We start from the raw sequence: 18,092 nt of genomic DNA on the forward strand, positions 1-18,092 counted from the left end.
CAAAAATAACCCCAATTTTTACTTGCAATTTATTGGATCTTGTGAGATTTTTTTGATTTGGTCCACGAATTTCATGTTTGACAAGTGGATCTACCCCTTACCACCATTCCCTAGCCATCCCACCGTTGAATTTGGTTGAATTTTGGAGATTACCCACGGATCTGGGCGTGTTCTTGCGCAGGCAGAACACCCCGTGCGCACGGGCCATCGGGGCCCGTGCCCACGGGACCCCATGCACATGGGTCCAACTTACCCCGTGCGCACGACCCCTCCTGTACAGTTTGGCAACATACTATTTTGCCATCTTACCACCGCCATTTGTCTTCCACACTACATCTTGTTGGTGTTTGAGATTTTTGGTTGCGATGCATCATGTCCTAAGGTGTTTCGGCTACTTAGGGATGGTTCGACTTCGACATCACCGCCACTCATCATCGCCATCAACATCATCTGTTTCATCTTCATACTAACCGTAAGCAAGGATGGTAACCTCAACGACATCTTGTACTCAGACCTTGCCATTACATTGATAGCCTCGAGCCATTTTGCATCACTTACCTATCGAGACTAGCGAGTTGAGAATTGTCGGGCCACGCTTTTTGTGCACCTTTAGTGATAAGCCTATCCCACATAGCTACATTTAGCTTGCAATCATCTTGATATCATACTTGTGCCATAAGTCTATCCCGTGCATATCATTCTTGTTGTCTCATATTCCGGCTCACGCATCAAGCATCGTGGCATAGTGGAAAAAAATAAACAAAGAGCTTGTAAGCAATAGCATTGAGCCATTTGTATAGTTCCATCTTCATGGTACATACATACATAAGCATACTTGGGATTGTAGATGACACTTTCTTTCTTAGGTTGGTGCACAAGCATATCTAGCCCCTTTGAGCAATTGAGCTAGCGTCTCTCTAGTATCCGTACAACAAGAGCATTTTTCGTGGTTACACATTTTGAGCTCATTCCTTAGTTGGGTGGATCCCACTTATTCTCCGTGTGTGTGTTCCTTGTGATACCTTGTGGGTTTGATCTATTTGTCTTACTTGCAATTTGTGCATCTTTTCAACATTATCAATATCTTGGCTAACACTTGCTTGAATTTTGTGCCACTCATCCTAACCGAGACACTCCATAAGCCTTTACTTGTAGGTGTGAGAAAACAAAACCCAGTACCAATTCTCCTATTATAGCATTCCGTTGAGTGATACATCTCCAATCTTCAGAAAAAGGTAACTTTGGTATTGTTCTCTCATTTTTCTACTCACCACCACTTGGTTGTGATGGATAGGCCAATCACTTCGGCGAACCCACTCTTCGAGGATCACGATGAAGAACGTGACTACGTCACCAAAAATCACTTCTTCGTCGCACAATGAGCTCTCCATCAAGAAAGTGAAGCTTTGAGAGATCACATCGAGCAACTCGCCATCGACCTACGCCAATCGGAAGTAAGACACCGGGACTATCTTCAGGCCAAGCCCAACACTCAAATGGAGGAATTTCGCAACATGACCGTGAGCCGCGCATCCTCCACAACTTCTTCGTCAAGATGACACTCTTCGGCCTACTCTTCTTCCGACGCAAGTCCTCCTTGAGCCTGCTCACCATGAGAGACCCTAGAACATAGAGGCTTCGGGGGAGGACGAGAAGACTCACAGGGGCCCCACAAGCCACCTGGGCGTGCTTCATAGTATATATATCTCTAACATAGTGTGTGTATCTCTACCTGTTTCCTTAAATATGTTGGTAGGGTTGCTAAGTGCATGGTCTTAGAAATATCTTGATTGCCTTTAAAATGAAATTTCAAGATTGTGGTATCTAGTTTATAATTAGGTCTACGTAAATTAAAAACATAGTACGTTAAGTATTTACGAGACGCTGGCACTGATACATTAGTTTGTTGCTTCATCGTTTCTGCTGGGTTGAATGTATCTGACATGTTAAAATGGATTTAATAATTCCTTGATACATGTATGCAGTTACACCAAATGATGCAATTAAAGCAGCCAAAAACACACTTGCGACCCAAGTTAATTCAAGGGGTTCGCTCTATAGTTTTCGGCCGTAGGTAAGATAGGTTTTTGTACAACTTATAAGTTGGTGAATAAGACCACCATGTTGACTGTAGCTAAGGTTAGTGTATAGTGAGTACGGTGTAGTACTAAAGTTGTTAATAATGTTATCTGAATGTTTCCAACGCAGGAGTCGAGTCAAACTTTTTCTCAAATTCGAGAACAATATCGAAATATGTAAATTTTTTGAAAATCAAGAACAATTTTGAAATTCATGAATAAATTTTCAAACTCGTGAGCATTTTCTAAATTCATGAACATATTTTCAAATTCCCGAACATTTTTCGAACTCATGAACAATTTTTTAAATTAGTGAGTTTTGACTGAAATCCAGTTTTTTGAAATAATAGTTCTAATTTTTTTTGAAATCACAAACATTGTTTTGAAGTTTGTGAACATATTTTTAAATCCAAGATTTGTTTTTAAATTCATGACCTTTTTTAAAGTATGAAAATGTTTTTGAAAATAATATTTCGGAATCTTTGGTATGATTTTTAAATTTGCGAATTAATAGTCCCTAAATTGGTGAACATTTTTTGGATTTGTGATTTTATAAAAATTAGGAACATTGCTTTAGAATTTATTTTTGAGACAAACATTGCTTTAGATCAAATTGTTTTCAAAATCCCAAACACTATTTCAAATTTGTCCCCCTTAGTGGCCTGGCCCAAAGTGTGTGTGCGGTGTGCGTTTGTGCTGCCTTGTGCCGCCCTACGCGTGAAATAGGAGTTCCGCTATCTCCTCCCTACCTACGTGCTAAATAGGATCTGCCTACATAGGTCTCGCGGAGTTTCATCGCTTTAGAGTTGCGGCGTGACGCGAGAAACAACGACCTGTCGCCTCAAGCGGCTGAGAAAATGGCCCGGCCCAGCGTGAGAGGCTGCAGGCCTTAAATTGTTATTTTCTTCTGTTTTTCCACATTTTTCTTTTCCTTTTTAACTTTCTTTTTAATTTTTATTTATACTTCGAAAACTCATAAACAAAAAGTAATTTACATAGAATATAGAAAAAAAGTCAAACATCCATTTCAAAAGTGTTGAACCTGTACACAAAAATGTATGATGTGTATGAACTAAAGTAGACTTCAAAACATAAATTCGAATGTTAATCATGTTATTGGTTTGATCATGTTATGCTTGTGAGAGAGGTTTCAGTCAACGGGTCTGCAGCATTCAGATCCGTATGTACTTTGCAAATTTCTATGTCATCTTGTAGATGCAACTACTACGCTATATTTGGAGCCATTTCAAATAACTGTTCTACTTGGAGCTATTCTAAATTGTTGCTCCATTATACGTATCCGGTATCTCTACTCAGAGCTATCCGGATAGGTGTTAAGCTTGCCTCGACATAACTCTTTACGTCGAACTCTTTATCACCTCCATAACCGAGAAACATATCCTTATTCCTCTAAGAATAATTTAGACCGCTATCTGGTGATCTACTCCTAGATCACCTTTGTACCCTCTTGCCAAATATGTGGTAAGGCACACATCAGATGTGGTACTCAGCATGGCATACCGTATGGAGCCTATGACAAAAGCATAGGGAACGACCTTCGTCCTTCCTCTTTCTTCTGCCATGGTTGAGCTTTAAGTCTTAACTTCATACCTTAAAACTCAGGCAAGAACTCCTTCTTTGACTGATCCATCTTGAACACCTTCAAGATCATGTCAAGGTATGTGCTCATCTGAAAGTACCATTAAGCGTTTTGATCTATCCTTATAGATTTTGATGCTCAATGTTCAAGTAGCTTAATCCAGGCTTTCCATTGAAAAACACTTTCCAAATAACCCTATATGCTTTCCAGAAATTCTACGTCATTTCTGATCAACAATATGTCAACAACATATACTCATCAGAAATTCTATAGTGCTCCCACTCACTTCTTTGGAAATACAAGTTTCTCATAAACTTTATATACACCCAAAAACTTTGATCATCTCATCAAAGCATACATTCCAACTCCGAGATGCTTACTCCAGTCCTTAGAAGGATTGCTGGAGCTTTGCATACTTGTTAGCATCTTTCAGGATTGACAAAACCTTCCGGTTGTATCACATACAACCTTTCCTCAAGAAAATCGTCGAGGAAACAATGTTTTGACATCCTATCTGCAAGATTTCATAAATAATGCAGTAATCGCTAATATAATTCCAACAGACTCTTAGCATCGCTACGAGTGGGAAAGTCTCATCGTAGTCGACTCCTTGAACTTGTCTGAAAACATCTTAACGAAAAGTCAAGCTTTCTTAATGGTGATACTTACCATCATTGTCCGTCTTCCTTTTAAAATCCATATGTACCTAACAGCCTTACGACCATCAAGTAGTTTTTCCAAAGTCTACACTTTGTTTTCATATATGGATCCTCTCTCAGATTATATGGCCTCGAGCCATTTTGGAATCCAAGCCCACCATCGTTTCTCCATAGCTCGTAGGTTCATTGTTGTCTAGCAACATGACTTCCAAGACAGGATTACATACCATTCTGAAGTAGTACGCATCCTTGTCATCCCACGAGGTTTGGTAGTGACTTGATTTGAAGTTTCATGATCACTATCATAAGCTTCCACTTCAATTGGTGTAGGTGCCGCAGGAACAACTCCCTGTGCCCTGCCACACACTAGTTGAAGAGACGGTTCAATAACCTCATCAAGTCTCCATCATCCTCCCACTCAATTCTTTCGAGAGAAACTTTTCCTCGGGAAAGGACCCGATTCTAGAAACAATCCCTTATTGCTTTCGGATCTGAGACAGGAGGTACACCCAACTGTTTTGGGTGTCCTATGAAGATGCATTTATCCGCTTTGGGTTCGAGCTTGTCAGCCTGAAACTTTTCACATCAGCGTCGTAGCCCCAAACCTTTTAACAAATGACAGCTTAGGTTTCTCTAAACCATAGTTCATACGGTGTCATCTCATCGGAATTACGTGGCGCCCTATTTAAAGTGAATGTGGTTGTCTCTAATGCCTAACCCATAAACTATCGTGGTAATTCAATAAGAGACATCATGGTATGCATCATATCCAATAGGGTGCAGTTATGATGTTCGGACACACCATCATACTATGGTGTTTCAGGCTGTATTAGTTATGAAACAATTTCCACAATGTCTTAATTCTGTGCCAAACTTGTAATTCAGATATTCATCTCTATGATCATATCATAGATATTTTATCCTCTTGTCACGACGATCTCTCACCTTCACCCTGAAATCACTTGAACCTTTCAATAATTCAGACTCGTGATTCATCAAGTAAATATACTCAACATCTACTCAAATCATCTGTGAAGTAAGAACATAACGATATCCACTTCACGCCTCAGCACTCATTGGACTGCACGCATCAAAATGTATTACCTCCAACAAGTTGCTTTCTAGTTTCATTTTACTGAAAACGAGGCTTTCAGTCATCTTGCCCATCTGGTATGATTTGCATGTCTCAAGTGATTCAAAATCAAGTGAGTCCAAACGTTCCATTTGCATGGAGTTTCTTCATGCATATACACCAATAGACATGGTTCGCATGTCTCAAACTTTTCAAAACCGAGTGAGCCCAAAGATCCATCAACATGGAGCTTCTTCATGCGTTTTATACCGATATGACTTACGTGGCAGTGCCACAAGTAGGTGGTACTATCATTACTGTCTTATATCTTTTGGCATGAACATGTGTATCACTACGATCGAGATTCAATAAACCATTCATTTCAGGTGCAAGACCATTGAAGGTATTATTCAAATAAACAGAGTAACCATTATTCTCCTTAAATGAATAACCGTATTGCGATAGACATAATCCAATCATGTCTATGCTCAATGCAAACACCAATCTTGATGGTAGAGGGAGCGTGCAATGCTTGATCACATCAAGCTTGGGAAAAACTTCCAACACGTATCGCCAGCCCACCTTTAGCTAGTCTCCGTTTACTCCGCAGCCTTTTATTTCGAGTTTACTAACACTTAGCAACCGAACCGGTATCCAATACCATGGTGCTACTAGGAGTACTAGTAAAGTACACATTAACACAATGTATATACAATATACTTCTATCGACCTTGCCAGCCTTCTCATCTACCAAGTATCTAGGGTAATTCTGCTCCAGTGGTTGTTCCCCTTATTACAGAAGCACTTAGTCTCGGGTTTGGGTTCAACCTTGGGTTTCTTCACTAAAGCAGCAGTTGATTTGCCATTTCATGAAGTATCCCTTCTTTCCCTTGCCCTTCTTGAAACTAGTGGTTCAACCATCAACAATTGATGCTCCTTCTTGATTTCTACTTTTGTGGTGTCAAACATCGCGAATATCTCAAGGATCATCATATATGTCCCTGATATATTATAGTTCAACACGAAGCTCTAGCAGCTTGGTGGTAATGAGTTCGGAGAAACATCACTATCTCATCTGGAAGATCAACTCCCACTCGATTCAAATGATTGTTGTACTCAGACAATCTGAGCACAAGCTCAACAATTGAGCTTTTCTCCCTTAGTTTGCAGGCTAAGAAAATCGTCGGAGGTCTTATACCTCTTGACGTGGGCACGAGCCTGAAATCCCAATTTCAGCCCTCAAAACATCTCATATGTTTCGCGACGTTTCAAAACGTCTTCGGTGCCTCAACTCTAAACCGTTTAACTGAACTATCACGTAGTTATCAAAATGTGTATGTCAGATGTTCGCAACATCCACAGACGACGTTCGAGGTTCAGCACACTGAGCGGTGCATTAAGGACACAAGCCTTCTATGAAGCAATGAGGACAATCCTCACTTTACGGACCTAGTCCGCATAATTGCTACTATCAACTTTCAACTAAATTTTCTCCAGGAACATATCTTAACAGTAGAACTGAAGTGCGAGCCATGACATAATTTGCGAAGACCTTTGACTATGTTCAGGATAATTAAGTTCATCTTATGAACTCCCACTCAGATAGACATCCCTCTAGTCATCTAAGTGATTACATGATCCGAGTCAACTAGGCCGTGTCCGATCATCACGTGAGACGGACTAGTCAACATCGGTGAACATCTTCATGTTGATCGTATCTTCTATACGACTCATGTTCGACCTTTCGGTCTTCTGTGTTCCGAGGCCATGTCTGTACATGCTAGGCTCGTCAAGTCAACCTAAGTGTTTTCATGTGTAAATCTGTCTTACACCCGTTGTATGTGAACGTTGGAATCTATCACACCCGATCATCACGTGGTGCTTCGAAACAACGAACTGTCGCAACGGTGCACAGTTAGGGGGAACACTTTCTTGAAATTATTATGAGGGATCATCTTATTTACTACCGTCGTTCTAAGTAAACAAGATGCAAAAACATGATAAACATCACATGCAATCAAATAATAGTGACATGATATGGCCAATATCATATAGCTCCTTTGATCTCCATCTTGGGGCTCCATGATCATCTTGTCACCGGCATGACACCATGATCTCCATCATCATGATCTCCATCATCGTGTCTCCATGAAGTTGCTCGCCAACTATTACTTCTACTACTATGGCTAACACGTTTAGCAATAAAGTAAAGTAATTTACATGGCGTTTCTCAATGACACGCAGGTCATACAAAAAATAAAGACAACTCCTATGGCTCCTGCCGGTTGTCATACTCATCGACATGCAAGTCGTGATTCCTATTACAAGAACATGATCTCATACATCACATATATATCATTCATCACATCCTTTGGCCATATCACATCACAAAGCACTTGCTGCAAAAACAAGTTAGACGTCCTCCAATTGTTGTTGCAAGTTTTTACGTGGCTGCTATAGGTTTCTAGCAAGAACGTTTCTTACCTACGCCAAAACCACAACGTGAATTGCCAATTTCTATTTACCCTTCATAAGGACCCTGTTCATCGAATCCGATCCGACTAAAGTGGGAGAGACAGACACCCGCCAGCCACCTTATGCAACTAGTGCATGTCAGTCGGTGGAACCGGTCTCACGTAAGCGTACGTGTAAGGTTGGTCCGGGCCGCTTCATCCCACGATGCCGCCGAATCAAGATAAGACTAGTAACGGCAAGATAATTGACAATATCGACGCCCACAACTACTTTGTGTTCTACTCGTGCATAGTAACTACGCATAGACCTAGCTCATGATGCCACTGTTGGGGAACGTAGCAGAAATTCAAAATTTTCTACGCATGACCAAGATCAATCTATGGAGTAATCTAGCAACGAGGGGAAGGAGAGTGCATCTACATACCCTTGTAGATCGCTAAGCGGAAGCGTTCAAGTGAACGGGGTTGATGGAGTCGTACTCGTCGTGATCCAAATCACCGATGATCCTAGTGCCGAACGGACGGCACCTCCATGTTCAACACACGTACAGCCCGGTGACGTCTCCTACGCCTTGATCCAGCAAGGGGAGAAGGAGAGGTTGGGGAAGACTCCATCCAGCAGCAACACGATGGCGTGGTGGTGGTGGAGGAGCGTGGTACTCCAGCAGGGCTTCGCCAAGCACTGCAAGAGACGAGGAGGGAGAGGGGTAGGGCTGCGCCAAGAAGGAGATTGAATCGTCTCTATGACAGCCCAAAACCTCGAGTATATATAGGGGGAGGGGAGGGGCTGCGCCCCCACCTAGGTTTCCACCCCTAGGGGTGGCGGCCAGCCCTAGATCCCATCTAGGGGGCGGCCAAGGGAGCAGAGAGGGGGGCGCACCACTAGGTGGGCCTTAGGCCCATCTGAGCCTAGGGTTTGCCCCCTTCCACTCTCCCTTGCACCTTGGGCCTTGGTGGGGGGCGCACCAGCCCACCAGGGGCTGGTCCCCTCCCACACTTGGCCCATGCAGCCCTCCGGGGCTGGTGGCCCCACCTGGTGGACCACCGGGACCCTCCCGGTGGTCCCGGTACATTACCGATAAAACCCGCAACTTTTCCGGCGACCAAAACAGGACTTCCCATATATAAATCTTTACCTCCGGACCATTCCGGAACTCCTCGTGACGTCCGGGATCTCATCCGGGACTCCGAATAACATTCGGTAACCACGTATATCTATTCCCTATAACCCTAGCGTCATCGAACCTTAAGTGTGTAGACCTTACGGGTTCGGGAAACATGCAGACATGACCGAGACACCTCTCCGGTCAATAACCAACAGCGGGATCTGGATACCCATGTTGGCTCCCACATGCTCCATGATGATCTCATCGGATGAACCACGATGTCAAGGACTTAATCAATCCCGTATACAATTCCCTTTGTCTAGCGGTACGATACTTGCCCGAGATTCGATCGTCGGTATCCCGATACCTTGTTCAATCTCGTTATCGGCAAGTCTCTTTACTCGTTCCATAACACATCATCCCGTGATCAACTCCTTGATCACATTGTGCACATTATGATGATGTCCTACCGAGTGGGCCTAGAGATACCTCTCCATTTACACGGAGTGACAAATCCCAGTCTCGATTCATGCCAACCCAACAGACACTTTCGGAGATACCTGTAGTGTACCTTTATAGCCACCCAGTTATGTTGTGACGTTTGGCACACCCAAAGCACTCCTACGGTATCCGGGAGTTGCACAATCTCATGGTCTAAGGAAATGATACTTGACATTAGAAAAGCTTTAGCATACGAACTACATGATCTTGTGCTAGGCTTAGGATTGGGTCTTGTCCATCACATCATTCTCCTAATGATGTGATTCCGTTATCAACGACATCCAATGTCCATGGTCAGGAAACCGTAACCATCTATTGATCAACGAGCTAGTCAACTAGAGGCTTACTAGGGACATGGTGTTGTCTATGTATCCACACATGTATCTGAGTTTCCTATCAATACAATTCTAGCATGGATAATAAACGATTATCATGAACAAGGAAATATAATAATAACCAATTTATTATTGCCTCTAGGGCATATTTCCAACAGTTATCCACCGGGTTAGAATAATGACCCGGTGGTGTGACAAAACTTTGAGGCGGAGTCTGACCCCTGCGAGGCGGGTCTTGCAACTAGAGCTAAGCCGCCCCTCCGGGGTCTGGTGCACCTTCGGCTCAGGCTGCCTCCTGTGGAGTAACCTGTCCTGTTCTAGGGGAGTTGAAGAGATTTCGGCCCTCATACTACAAGGGAAAACGGGACTGATACCTTCTCTGGAGAACAGCTTCCAAAGCACTTTGATCCAAACTTAGACGGAGAGCCTCAGCTTTCAGACGCTCCGACTCAGCTGCCATCCTAGCCTGAACAGCATCCATATCCTCCTGGGCCTTCTGCATCTGCTCCTTCACCTTGGCAATCTCCGCATTGCGTTCCGCCTGATTTGCGGCGGTTACTTAAGTCGCCATCAGGGTGGATAGCTCATTCATTAACTCCATCATGATTTGAGCCAGCGGCCTGGCGGCTCTTGATGTTGATGGATCAGTCGCCGCTGCAGCCCCAACCATGGTGCTGTTCTGAACCGGCGCAGTGCCAGCCATGAAGATGGCGACCTGGCTGGGTGGCTCACAGGGGTTCGAAATACTGTCACTGTCGGCAAAGCCCCCAAGCCCGCCGTCTTGAAGCTGATAGATTGATTATGACTCTCCCGTTGAAGACTCATCCTCTGAGCACACAAGGGTCTCTCCTCCTGAGGCGGAGTCATCAGCAAGTTACGTACCTTGCATGAAGCTGACGAAGACGTGCTTCCGGCCGGGTCGGACCCGGGCGGGTAACGTGCGTCGGGCCGACTCGATGATGTCACCGCAGTTGTTCGGCTCAGGCGCAGATTCACCAATCTTGCCAATGAAGACGTCCATCTTGCCGAAGGGAACCCGGTAGCCGTACTCGACTGAGTCGACCTTGGGACCCCAGCCGGCATCGTCGATGTAGAGCTTGCCGCGGCGACTCTTGGTCATTGCACTGATGGCATATCCCTCGATCCCATGGAAAGAGCCCTTTAAGAACTCATAACTACCGTGCGCAGGCCCCATGGTGGGCGCCAACTGTCATGGATTTGTCACGGCAGATGTCCTAGTGTGAGGATTTAGACGTGAGGCCATCGCTTAGATGATTGCTCGAAGGGGTTGATCGGGAACGAGAGACACAAGATTACCCAGGTTCGGCCCCTCGCGATCGAGGTAAAAGCCTACGTCCTGCTTTGGTGTTGTATTGATTGGGGATCGATTACAAGGGAGCGGATACGCTTGACCTAGTACTCGATCAATTGTTTCTTGCCCTAAGCCGCCGCCGGGTCTCGCCTTTATATACACAAGTCGAGACCTCGAGGATTACAGGACTCCGAGTCGGGTTAAACTAGTAACCAACTCTATCTCTTATATGTTACGAGCCGCCTTAGGCAAACAATCCATGGCGGCTTAACCCTCCGGGTTACACATTGTCCACAGGCTTGTAATCCACCTTCTGGCCCGTCTCCTAAGTCGTCTTGCGGCCCATCCAAGTCGTGGGCCATCTTCAAGGACCAGCTCTTAAGTCGCCAACATCTTGACCCGGCCCTAGCCTGGGCGGGTTATATAGCGGGGTTATATCCCCGACAGATGGTGTGTTAGTGAACAGCCAGTTTCTTTCTGGTCACCCGATCGGCGAATAAGAACTAGTCTGCATTTATCAAGGGTATGTTCATCTATATTTATACCCAATATGAAAAGGAGATCCAACACATCTCACCCATCCAAGCACGTCTATCAAATGGTCTATGTTGCTCCAGTATTTAGCGCTAAACTTGTTTAGCTTGTAATTAATATCATAACTAATATCAACTTGTGTGCAAACCATGTAATTATATCCTACCTAATATCAATTGCAATCAATATCTTTCCTAATATTAACGTGTAATGCAATTAATACGTTTTATAATATAACCTTGTAATTATATTCTACATAATATCAACGTGAAATCAATATCATTCCTAATATTAATGTGCAATGCAATGAATATCTTTTTTGATATAACGTGCATTGCACACGGTTACTAGTACTAGAAAGTGTAGTCATGGCCCATCAAGTTCTATACTCTATGCATTCCTCTCATGAGAAAGGACTTGTTCTCAATTAATCTTGACTACAAAAAAGCTTTTGACAATGTAAGCCTAGAATACCTGGCCAAGCTTCTTCAAATTTCAAGTTTTGGTGAGAAATGGACTTATTAAGTTCACTGAATTACTCATGATGCCTATTTTCGTAGAAGGTAATAATGTGGAAGAAAAAAAACTTTGAATAGGGGTCCCCTTTCTCCCCTCCTTTTAATCTAGTCGCCAATATATTATCTAAGGCACTCATGACCAAATTCAAGGGTTATGTCCTGATGTCTCCCTTGGAGGCATCCTATGCCTCTATTATGCATATGATACAATCATTTTCTTAGGAAACAACCTAGAAATATAACAATGTCTTAAGTGGGCGCTTCAGGTGTCCGATGGCATTAGATACCCCAAAAACCTACTTCGTGATTTATCACACATGTTTTCGCCACTGCCATTTCACATTCCGAAGCGATCTTTGTTTCCAGCCCTGATCTGGCACCGGAGGGGGAATCTTCATCTTCAACCGGTACATCAACCCTTACTACTCCCATGGTAATGCGAGAGTAGTCCACCTTCAAGGCTGGGGTTTTGTGGTAGCAGCTATGTATCGGTATTGATGATTTGGCTAGCTGTATGAAGTACCCCTCGTGCATTCATGGATCAAATATTGTTCATGTTATGTTCTTTTAAAAAAAAGGAATATATTATTATTGCAAAGGTACCAATGACACCCAGCCTCTGCACCAACAAGATATCTCAAAGACATCCGGGATGCACAGAACCCAAAAAACAAAAAAAAGGGGAAAAACAAAGGCCTCGCCATAGTGATCAATTCCTCTCAGTAGCAGCACACAACCAGATCTAGGAGGACCGATCATGTAGAACGTTGTTGTGATGTGATAAGAGCACTAGGACCACCACCACACCGCTGCCTCTACCATGCCGATTCCATCGGCGCCACGGCGGAGGACACCGGCCCGCGTCACCGGCTGAAGACGGGCGCCCTATCGGGCGGATCCCGATCCACCGCCACCCTCTCGCATGCATGATCTGCTACCTCGAAGCCCGTCGTGCGCCGCCACCGTGGGGATCCGATGCCGCATCACTGCGACCCTCGCCATCGCGCTATCCCGGCCCATGCGCGCTGCCCCGTGGCAGAGGCCTTGCGCAAGAAGACGAAATTCCCCGCCGCCACCGCCGCCGGCCAGGCTTTGTCTGGCCGCGTCCTCTGGCGGTGGCGAGGGATGAGGGAGGGAGAGGAGGGTGCTGGCAGCGCCCTCCCCGTCGCCCACGTGAGCGACAAGGGAGGGTCCGATCCTAAAATTGGGGGGGGGGGGGGGGGGGGGGGGGGAGTGAGTGAGTGAGTCTGGTATTATCATTCCAACTGCCGTTATCTGGTGAATCATGCTGTGTTCCTAGATTTTGGGAGTTCATGAGATTACATGATCCATACGTATATAACCTCTGGAGACACTCGATGAGACACGTGACTACGTGAGGTTGAAAGCTTGCAGATCACCATGCTAGAGATTGGTTGCTTGTCAATTTTCATTGCCTATCTCACAAGAAGTTGCCAAATGTCGGCAACTTTTGATTTTGCCAAATGTTGGCTAGCCAAATATTGGCAATACCAAATATTGGTAGCAAACCAATTATGCTCGCAAGTGCTGAGATTCATCTTCTCGATGATCAGCGACATCACTGATGCATTGTAATTCCAGATGTGGTTCTCTCCAAAGCAGAACAAGTTTGGTACCTTAAGTTGTGTTTGCCCTGCAACTGTAAGTTTGGAACAATATCTGCTACTATGATAACTATCGCCAGAAAGGATATTTCTATTGTTGTTATGACTAAGATGGTTTTTGGACTGCTGAGTGCAACTTAACAGCAAACTCAGATATAATACTTGAAATTGATGATACATATACTAGTTCATGTGCTGATCTCGATTGTTTCCGCATGCGGTGTAGTTTGCAACAAGTTATTCTGCGGCCTTCAGTTGATTATAAGCACATGTAGATGTATATATTTCATAAATCCTGCGCTATTTTACAGGTAATATGCTCAAGAACAGAGTTGGGATGACAAATCCTCGACTAAGAGTAACACACAAGCACTAACAAAGTCCATTCTCCTTCATTAGTGTACGTACATACTGCCTCTCGTTTCCCTTCGATCCTCCTATATGTATGTTGTCTATCTGCAGTTCTGCGTCGCGTACAAAAGACAAAGAATATATCCTCAAACAACTCATAAAAAGGAAACAAACTGCTCCTGCTGCCGCCATCGCTGCGGCGCAGCAGGTTCAGTACACTATGTATATGTAGAGCTATTGTATCACTGTATCCAACTCTGTCTTTTCAGCATCATCTCTGTAGCTCATGGAAGAAGAAGAAGAAGAAGCGCACCTCTCGGTCGCGACAATGTCCACCGTCCAAACCGGACCATGTAAACGTACTCCCGAACCAGACAATGTAAGCGAACTCATCACCCCTTCTTGCACCTGGACTACAATCACCGGTGTACACCGATCAATAAATTAAAAGGCGTTGTATCGATGAGCTGTGAGCCTTGGATGTTAATCCCGGGCTGCCTTGTTCCTCCATGCAGCAATGGGCTTCGGAAGACTGTCGAAGAGCGGCTTCGGAAGGCTGTCCAGGAGCAGGATCGGGAGAGGCACCGCGAAGGCGTCTGGTTTCAGGTTCCACTTGCTCAGCCACACGGAAGCAATGTTGTTGTCTGAGTCCTGGAACTCAGGGGTGCTGGACGATTTCCTGACGGCGAGCAGCCCATCGCCATACGAAGGCACGAACCCTGCCGCGATGAGATCCTGCTGGCTGTTATTCATGTCTGGCCGACTTCCCGACTTTGGCCTCAGCGCCAAGCCTTCCCCGGTCCTCGGCAACAGGGCACCGCCATTGTCCTCCCTCATCGTTGTCAGCTCGAGATCGGCTTTCTGGCGCCGCCTTATATGCTTTTCAGCGTCATCCGTCGCCCAGCCGGCATCCCCGTTTACACCAGGGAAGCCGGTTGATATGCTTCTCGCTTTCCTGTGCTGGCCTGCAGGTTGGTTAAGATTCAGAAATCAGCAGACAGCAGAGGAATTGCTAATCATCATCCAAGCAAACAGGGGATGGTTTCTTTTACCTTTGACAGACGTCGCCATTTCGGTGCCTTCGTCTGTCAGGTCCCGCTTGGGAGGTGGCGTGAGACCGTAGTATCCCTGCAACAGGCTCATGGACGGCGAAACCGTGCTGCGCGGCGGTTTCTGGAACGGGTCCAAGGCAGCGGCATTTTTGGGAGGCCGGCGCGTAGTCCATTCCCTGAAACAAATCTTAATTGTTATATCCCAGGCAGAGCATGAAGTGTACCGGCCAGCAAGGAAGTCCACCACCGATCTTCTTCAGATCCATGTGTACCAGCAGAGAAGTCAGCACTCACATGGTGTGATCATTAAACAAGAAACACCAACTAGGGAAGTACTACAGTATGAATGTGTACCAAGAATCTCATACTGTGTAGTATACAATAAAATTCAGCTGGAGATAAAATACACTTGCTACAGAAATCCTACTTGCGGTCTGTCGGTGCCGCCATGATTATGTTTTTGTATTGTAACTATGTGCGAGTCCAAGCAGGACATGTGTGGTGTGGGCAGTGGGCGGTGAGTGCAACTGTGCGGGCATGTGGAGTGTGATACACCTGTCATGCGTCCACTCCACAGGCTAGATCCCAATTTCTTCCTTTGCGCGTTGGCTCTCTCTGGTTGTTCCCACCACCACCGTGCGGCACTTGCAACCGAGTGGGCGTAGACCGGCCGGCCCCTTTGGAAGGTTCAGAAAAAGCAGAGCACATTTGGCATTCGCCACTTGCCACTACCAAAAGGTGTCGATGTCAATGTAGGTGTGCATCCCTGTCGACGGTCAACAGTGACTTCGAGTGGCCGAACCTGCCTACCTCGCTGGATTTTGACCTGCTTCTTTGCCGCAGATCATGGTGGGACATTGCCAAATTCTAACATGAGAAAAGGGGAATAGTCGGTGGCAAATCTGAAGAAATTTTCTCCTGGAACTGGTCAGGATTCAGAACGAGTCGCCCGGCCGTGGGTTCAGACGAGACAGGGGAGTGAGACGGAGGAATTAGGTGAGGCTCCATCTGCCAAGTGGAAAGTGGTAATCTGGCGGGCGTAATCCATCCATCTTCCGGCTGGAAACTGTATAATCTAATCGAGGAAAGGGGAAAAGGGGGAAGGGAAGGGGGTACCTTGCGGCGGCGGCGGCGGCCGGGGAGGAGGAGGGAGGGGAATGTTGGGCGGGGGGGTGGCGGCCGGGGAGCGGGATCCGCAGCGTCTTGTGCGCGAACATCTGCAGGTCGGCGGTGAGGCCGTTCACCCGCTTCACGTCAGCCACCTGCGAACCAAATCGATGAACGGATGAGCGTTTCGATCGGAAAAGAAATCGCGTGCGTGCGTTGAATGAATGAATTGATTGAGATTACCTCGACGCCGTACTTGATGGCGACGCCGGCGAGCGTGTCGAAGCGGCAGACGCGGTGCAGGATGTAGCGGCCGCAGGAGGAGATGGGCGGCGGCGTGGGCGACTGCTCTACCGCCTCGTCCTCCGCCGGCATCGCGGCGGCGCCCCAGCGGTCGCCGCCTCGGCCGAGGACGATGGTGTCGTCGTCGGCGTCGTCCTCCTCCCGGCGGGGAAGGGGGAAGGGGAAGGGCGCCGCGTGGACGCCCATGGCTCGCTCGCTCCGTGGCCCTCGCCCGATCCGGCGCCTATTATTGGGGGGTGGCGCGCGTCGTCGGTGGCGAGCCTGCCGCGGGAGGCGAGGCGAGGCGAGACGAATGGGGGCGCCGGGGGAATGGGAAACAAATAAAGCGCGAGCGGCGCGGCGCGGGCATCCCCCCAGCTGGAGTGTTGTCACTCCGGTTCGATTCCATTCGGGTCGCTTCGCTTGGGTCACAGGTTGGTTCGGGTGCACGCACGCGCAAGCGATGAGACGACCCGGCCACCCAAGGCCCACCTCGTGGCTCGTGGCGTCGCGTGATGGTGTCGCCTTCCACGCGTCTCGCCTTTTTTTTAAAACACGGTACGCATGCGCATATGCACTCTCTCTATGAACATACATATGCACGCGATGCCTCTGTAATCATTTTTGAGAGATTGGACCGACAAATCATCTTGGTTGTTGATGGAAATGCCTCTTTCTATTGAACGCGCCGCTGGAAGGATGTCATGTTTGGTACTTGAACTTTGGTGGACAAGAAATATCGCTGTTCTCTAGGGACATCTCTAGCTGATCCCCTAAGATTTAACAAAATAATAAACACCTTAATGCTCCACTAATTTTTGGTCGTTTCTAGCCGATCTCCTAAACTTAACGGAGTAAAATTCACTTAGATCAAGTTCAAAGCAATTTAAACGAAAAGTATCATGCATTCAAACATAAACATACATAGTTTTACACAACCGAACATAAAACATAAATTTAAACTAAACTTAAGCAACTAAACTACTTTCGGTCGATGTGGAGGCTGAGTCAATCCTTCCTCGTCAGGTACGGTGTGCTGCGAGCCGGGTCCGGGGCAGTGCCGTTGTCGGGGAAGACACTCCTTCACTCGTCGACGTCGATCTCTTCATCCTCGCCGCCTTCGACCTCATCGTTGGAGAAGAGCAAGATAACCTCACCACCCTTCGCATCGGCAAAGATCATCCGCTCCGCCTCCACGAGCTCCGGGTACTGCCAACGGAGCTCTTTCATGTAGGCCTCGAGGCGCTCCCTCGTCTCGCAGTCCTCCGGCGCCATAACCGAGGTCACCCCTCCCACCTTCATCGGGACAAGGTGGACTGGACGTGTGCCGAAGCGGAAATTAAGCCGAGCCATCGCGACATGGTAGGGGATCGCCTAGATCAAACATTTTTTTTGGCGAGAAATAGTAGAGTAAAAAACTAAATTTACTCCATTAGGTTGATGCAGGGATCGGTTAGAAATACTCTAAACCATTCAACCATAGATT

General features: G+C 46.3%; 1 protein-coding gene across 1 annotated transcript; it reads right to left on the minus strand.

Annotated features, from left to right (window-relative positions):
* Nucleotides 1-14,069: 14,069 nt before the first annotated feature.
* LOC125511650 lies at nt 14,070-16,986 on the minus strand. The gene is made up of 4 exons (XM_048677077.1): nt 16,568-16,986; nt 16,334-16,479; nt 15,218-15,393; nt 14,070-15,130 (listed from the first exon to the last, which is right to left on the minus strand). The coding sequence occupies exons 1-4, from the start codon at nt 16,811-16,813 to the stop codon at nt 14,649-14,651; spliced, it is 1,050 nt and encodes a 349-aa protein (XP_048533034.1). The 5' UTR covers nt 16,814-16,986; the 3' UTR covers nt 14,070-14,648.
* Between the last annotated feature and the right edge of the window lie 1,106 nt (nt 16,987-18,092).

The sequence above is a fragment of the Triticum urartu genome, chromosome 5 (assembly GCF_003073215.2).
Source record: "Triticum urartu cultivar G1812 chromosome 5, Tu2.1, whole genome shotgun sequence".
NCBI classification, from domain to species: Eukaryota; Viridiplantae; Streptophyta; class Magnoliopsida; order Poales; family Poaceae; genus Triticum; species Triticum urartu.

Bases quoted from the DNA above. Each gene is read 5' to 3' on its own strand.
- LOC125511650 (XM_048677077.1), bottom strand. From the start codon at position 16,813: ATGGGCGTCCACGCGGCGCCCTTCCCCTTCCCCCTTCCCCGCCGGGAG. The intron at 16,480-16,567 runs GTAATCTCAATC...TTTGGTTCGCAG, and splicing joins CCATCAAGTACGGCGTCGAG to GTGGCTGACGTGAAGCGGGT. The intron at 15,394-16,333 runs GTACCCCCTTCC...GATTTGTTTCAG, and splicing joins GCCGCCGCCGCCGCCGCAAG to GGAATGGACTACGCGCCGGC.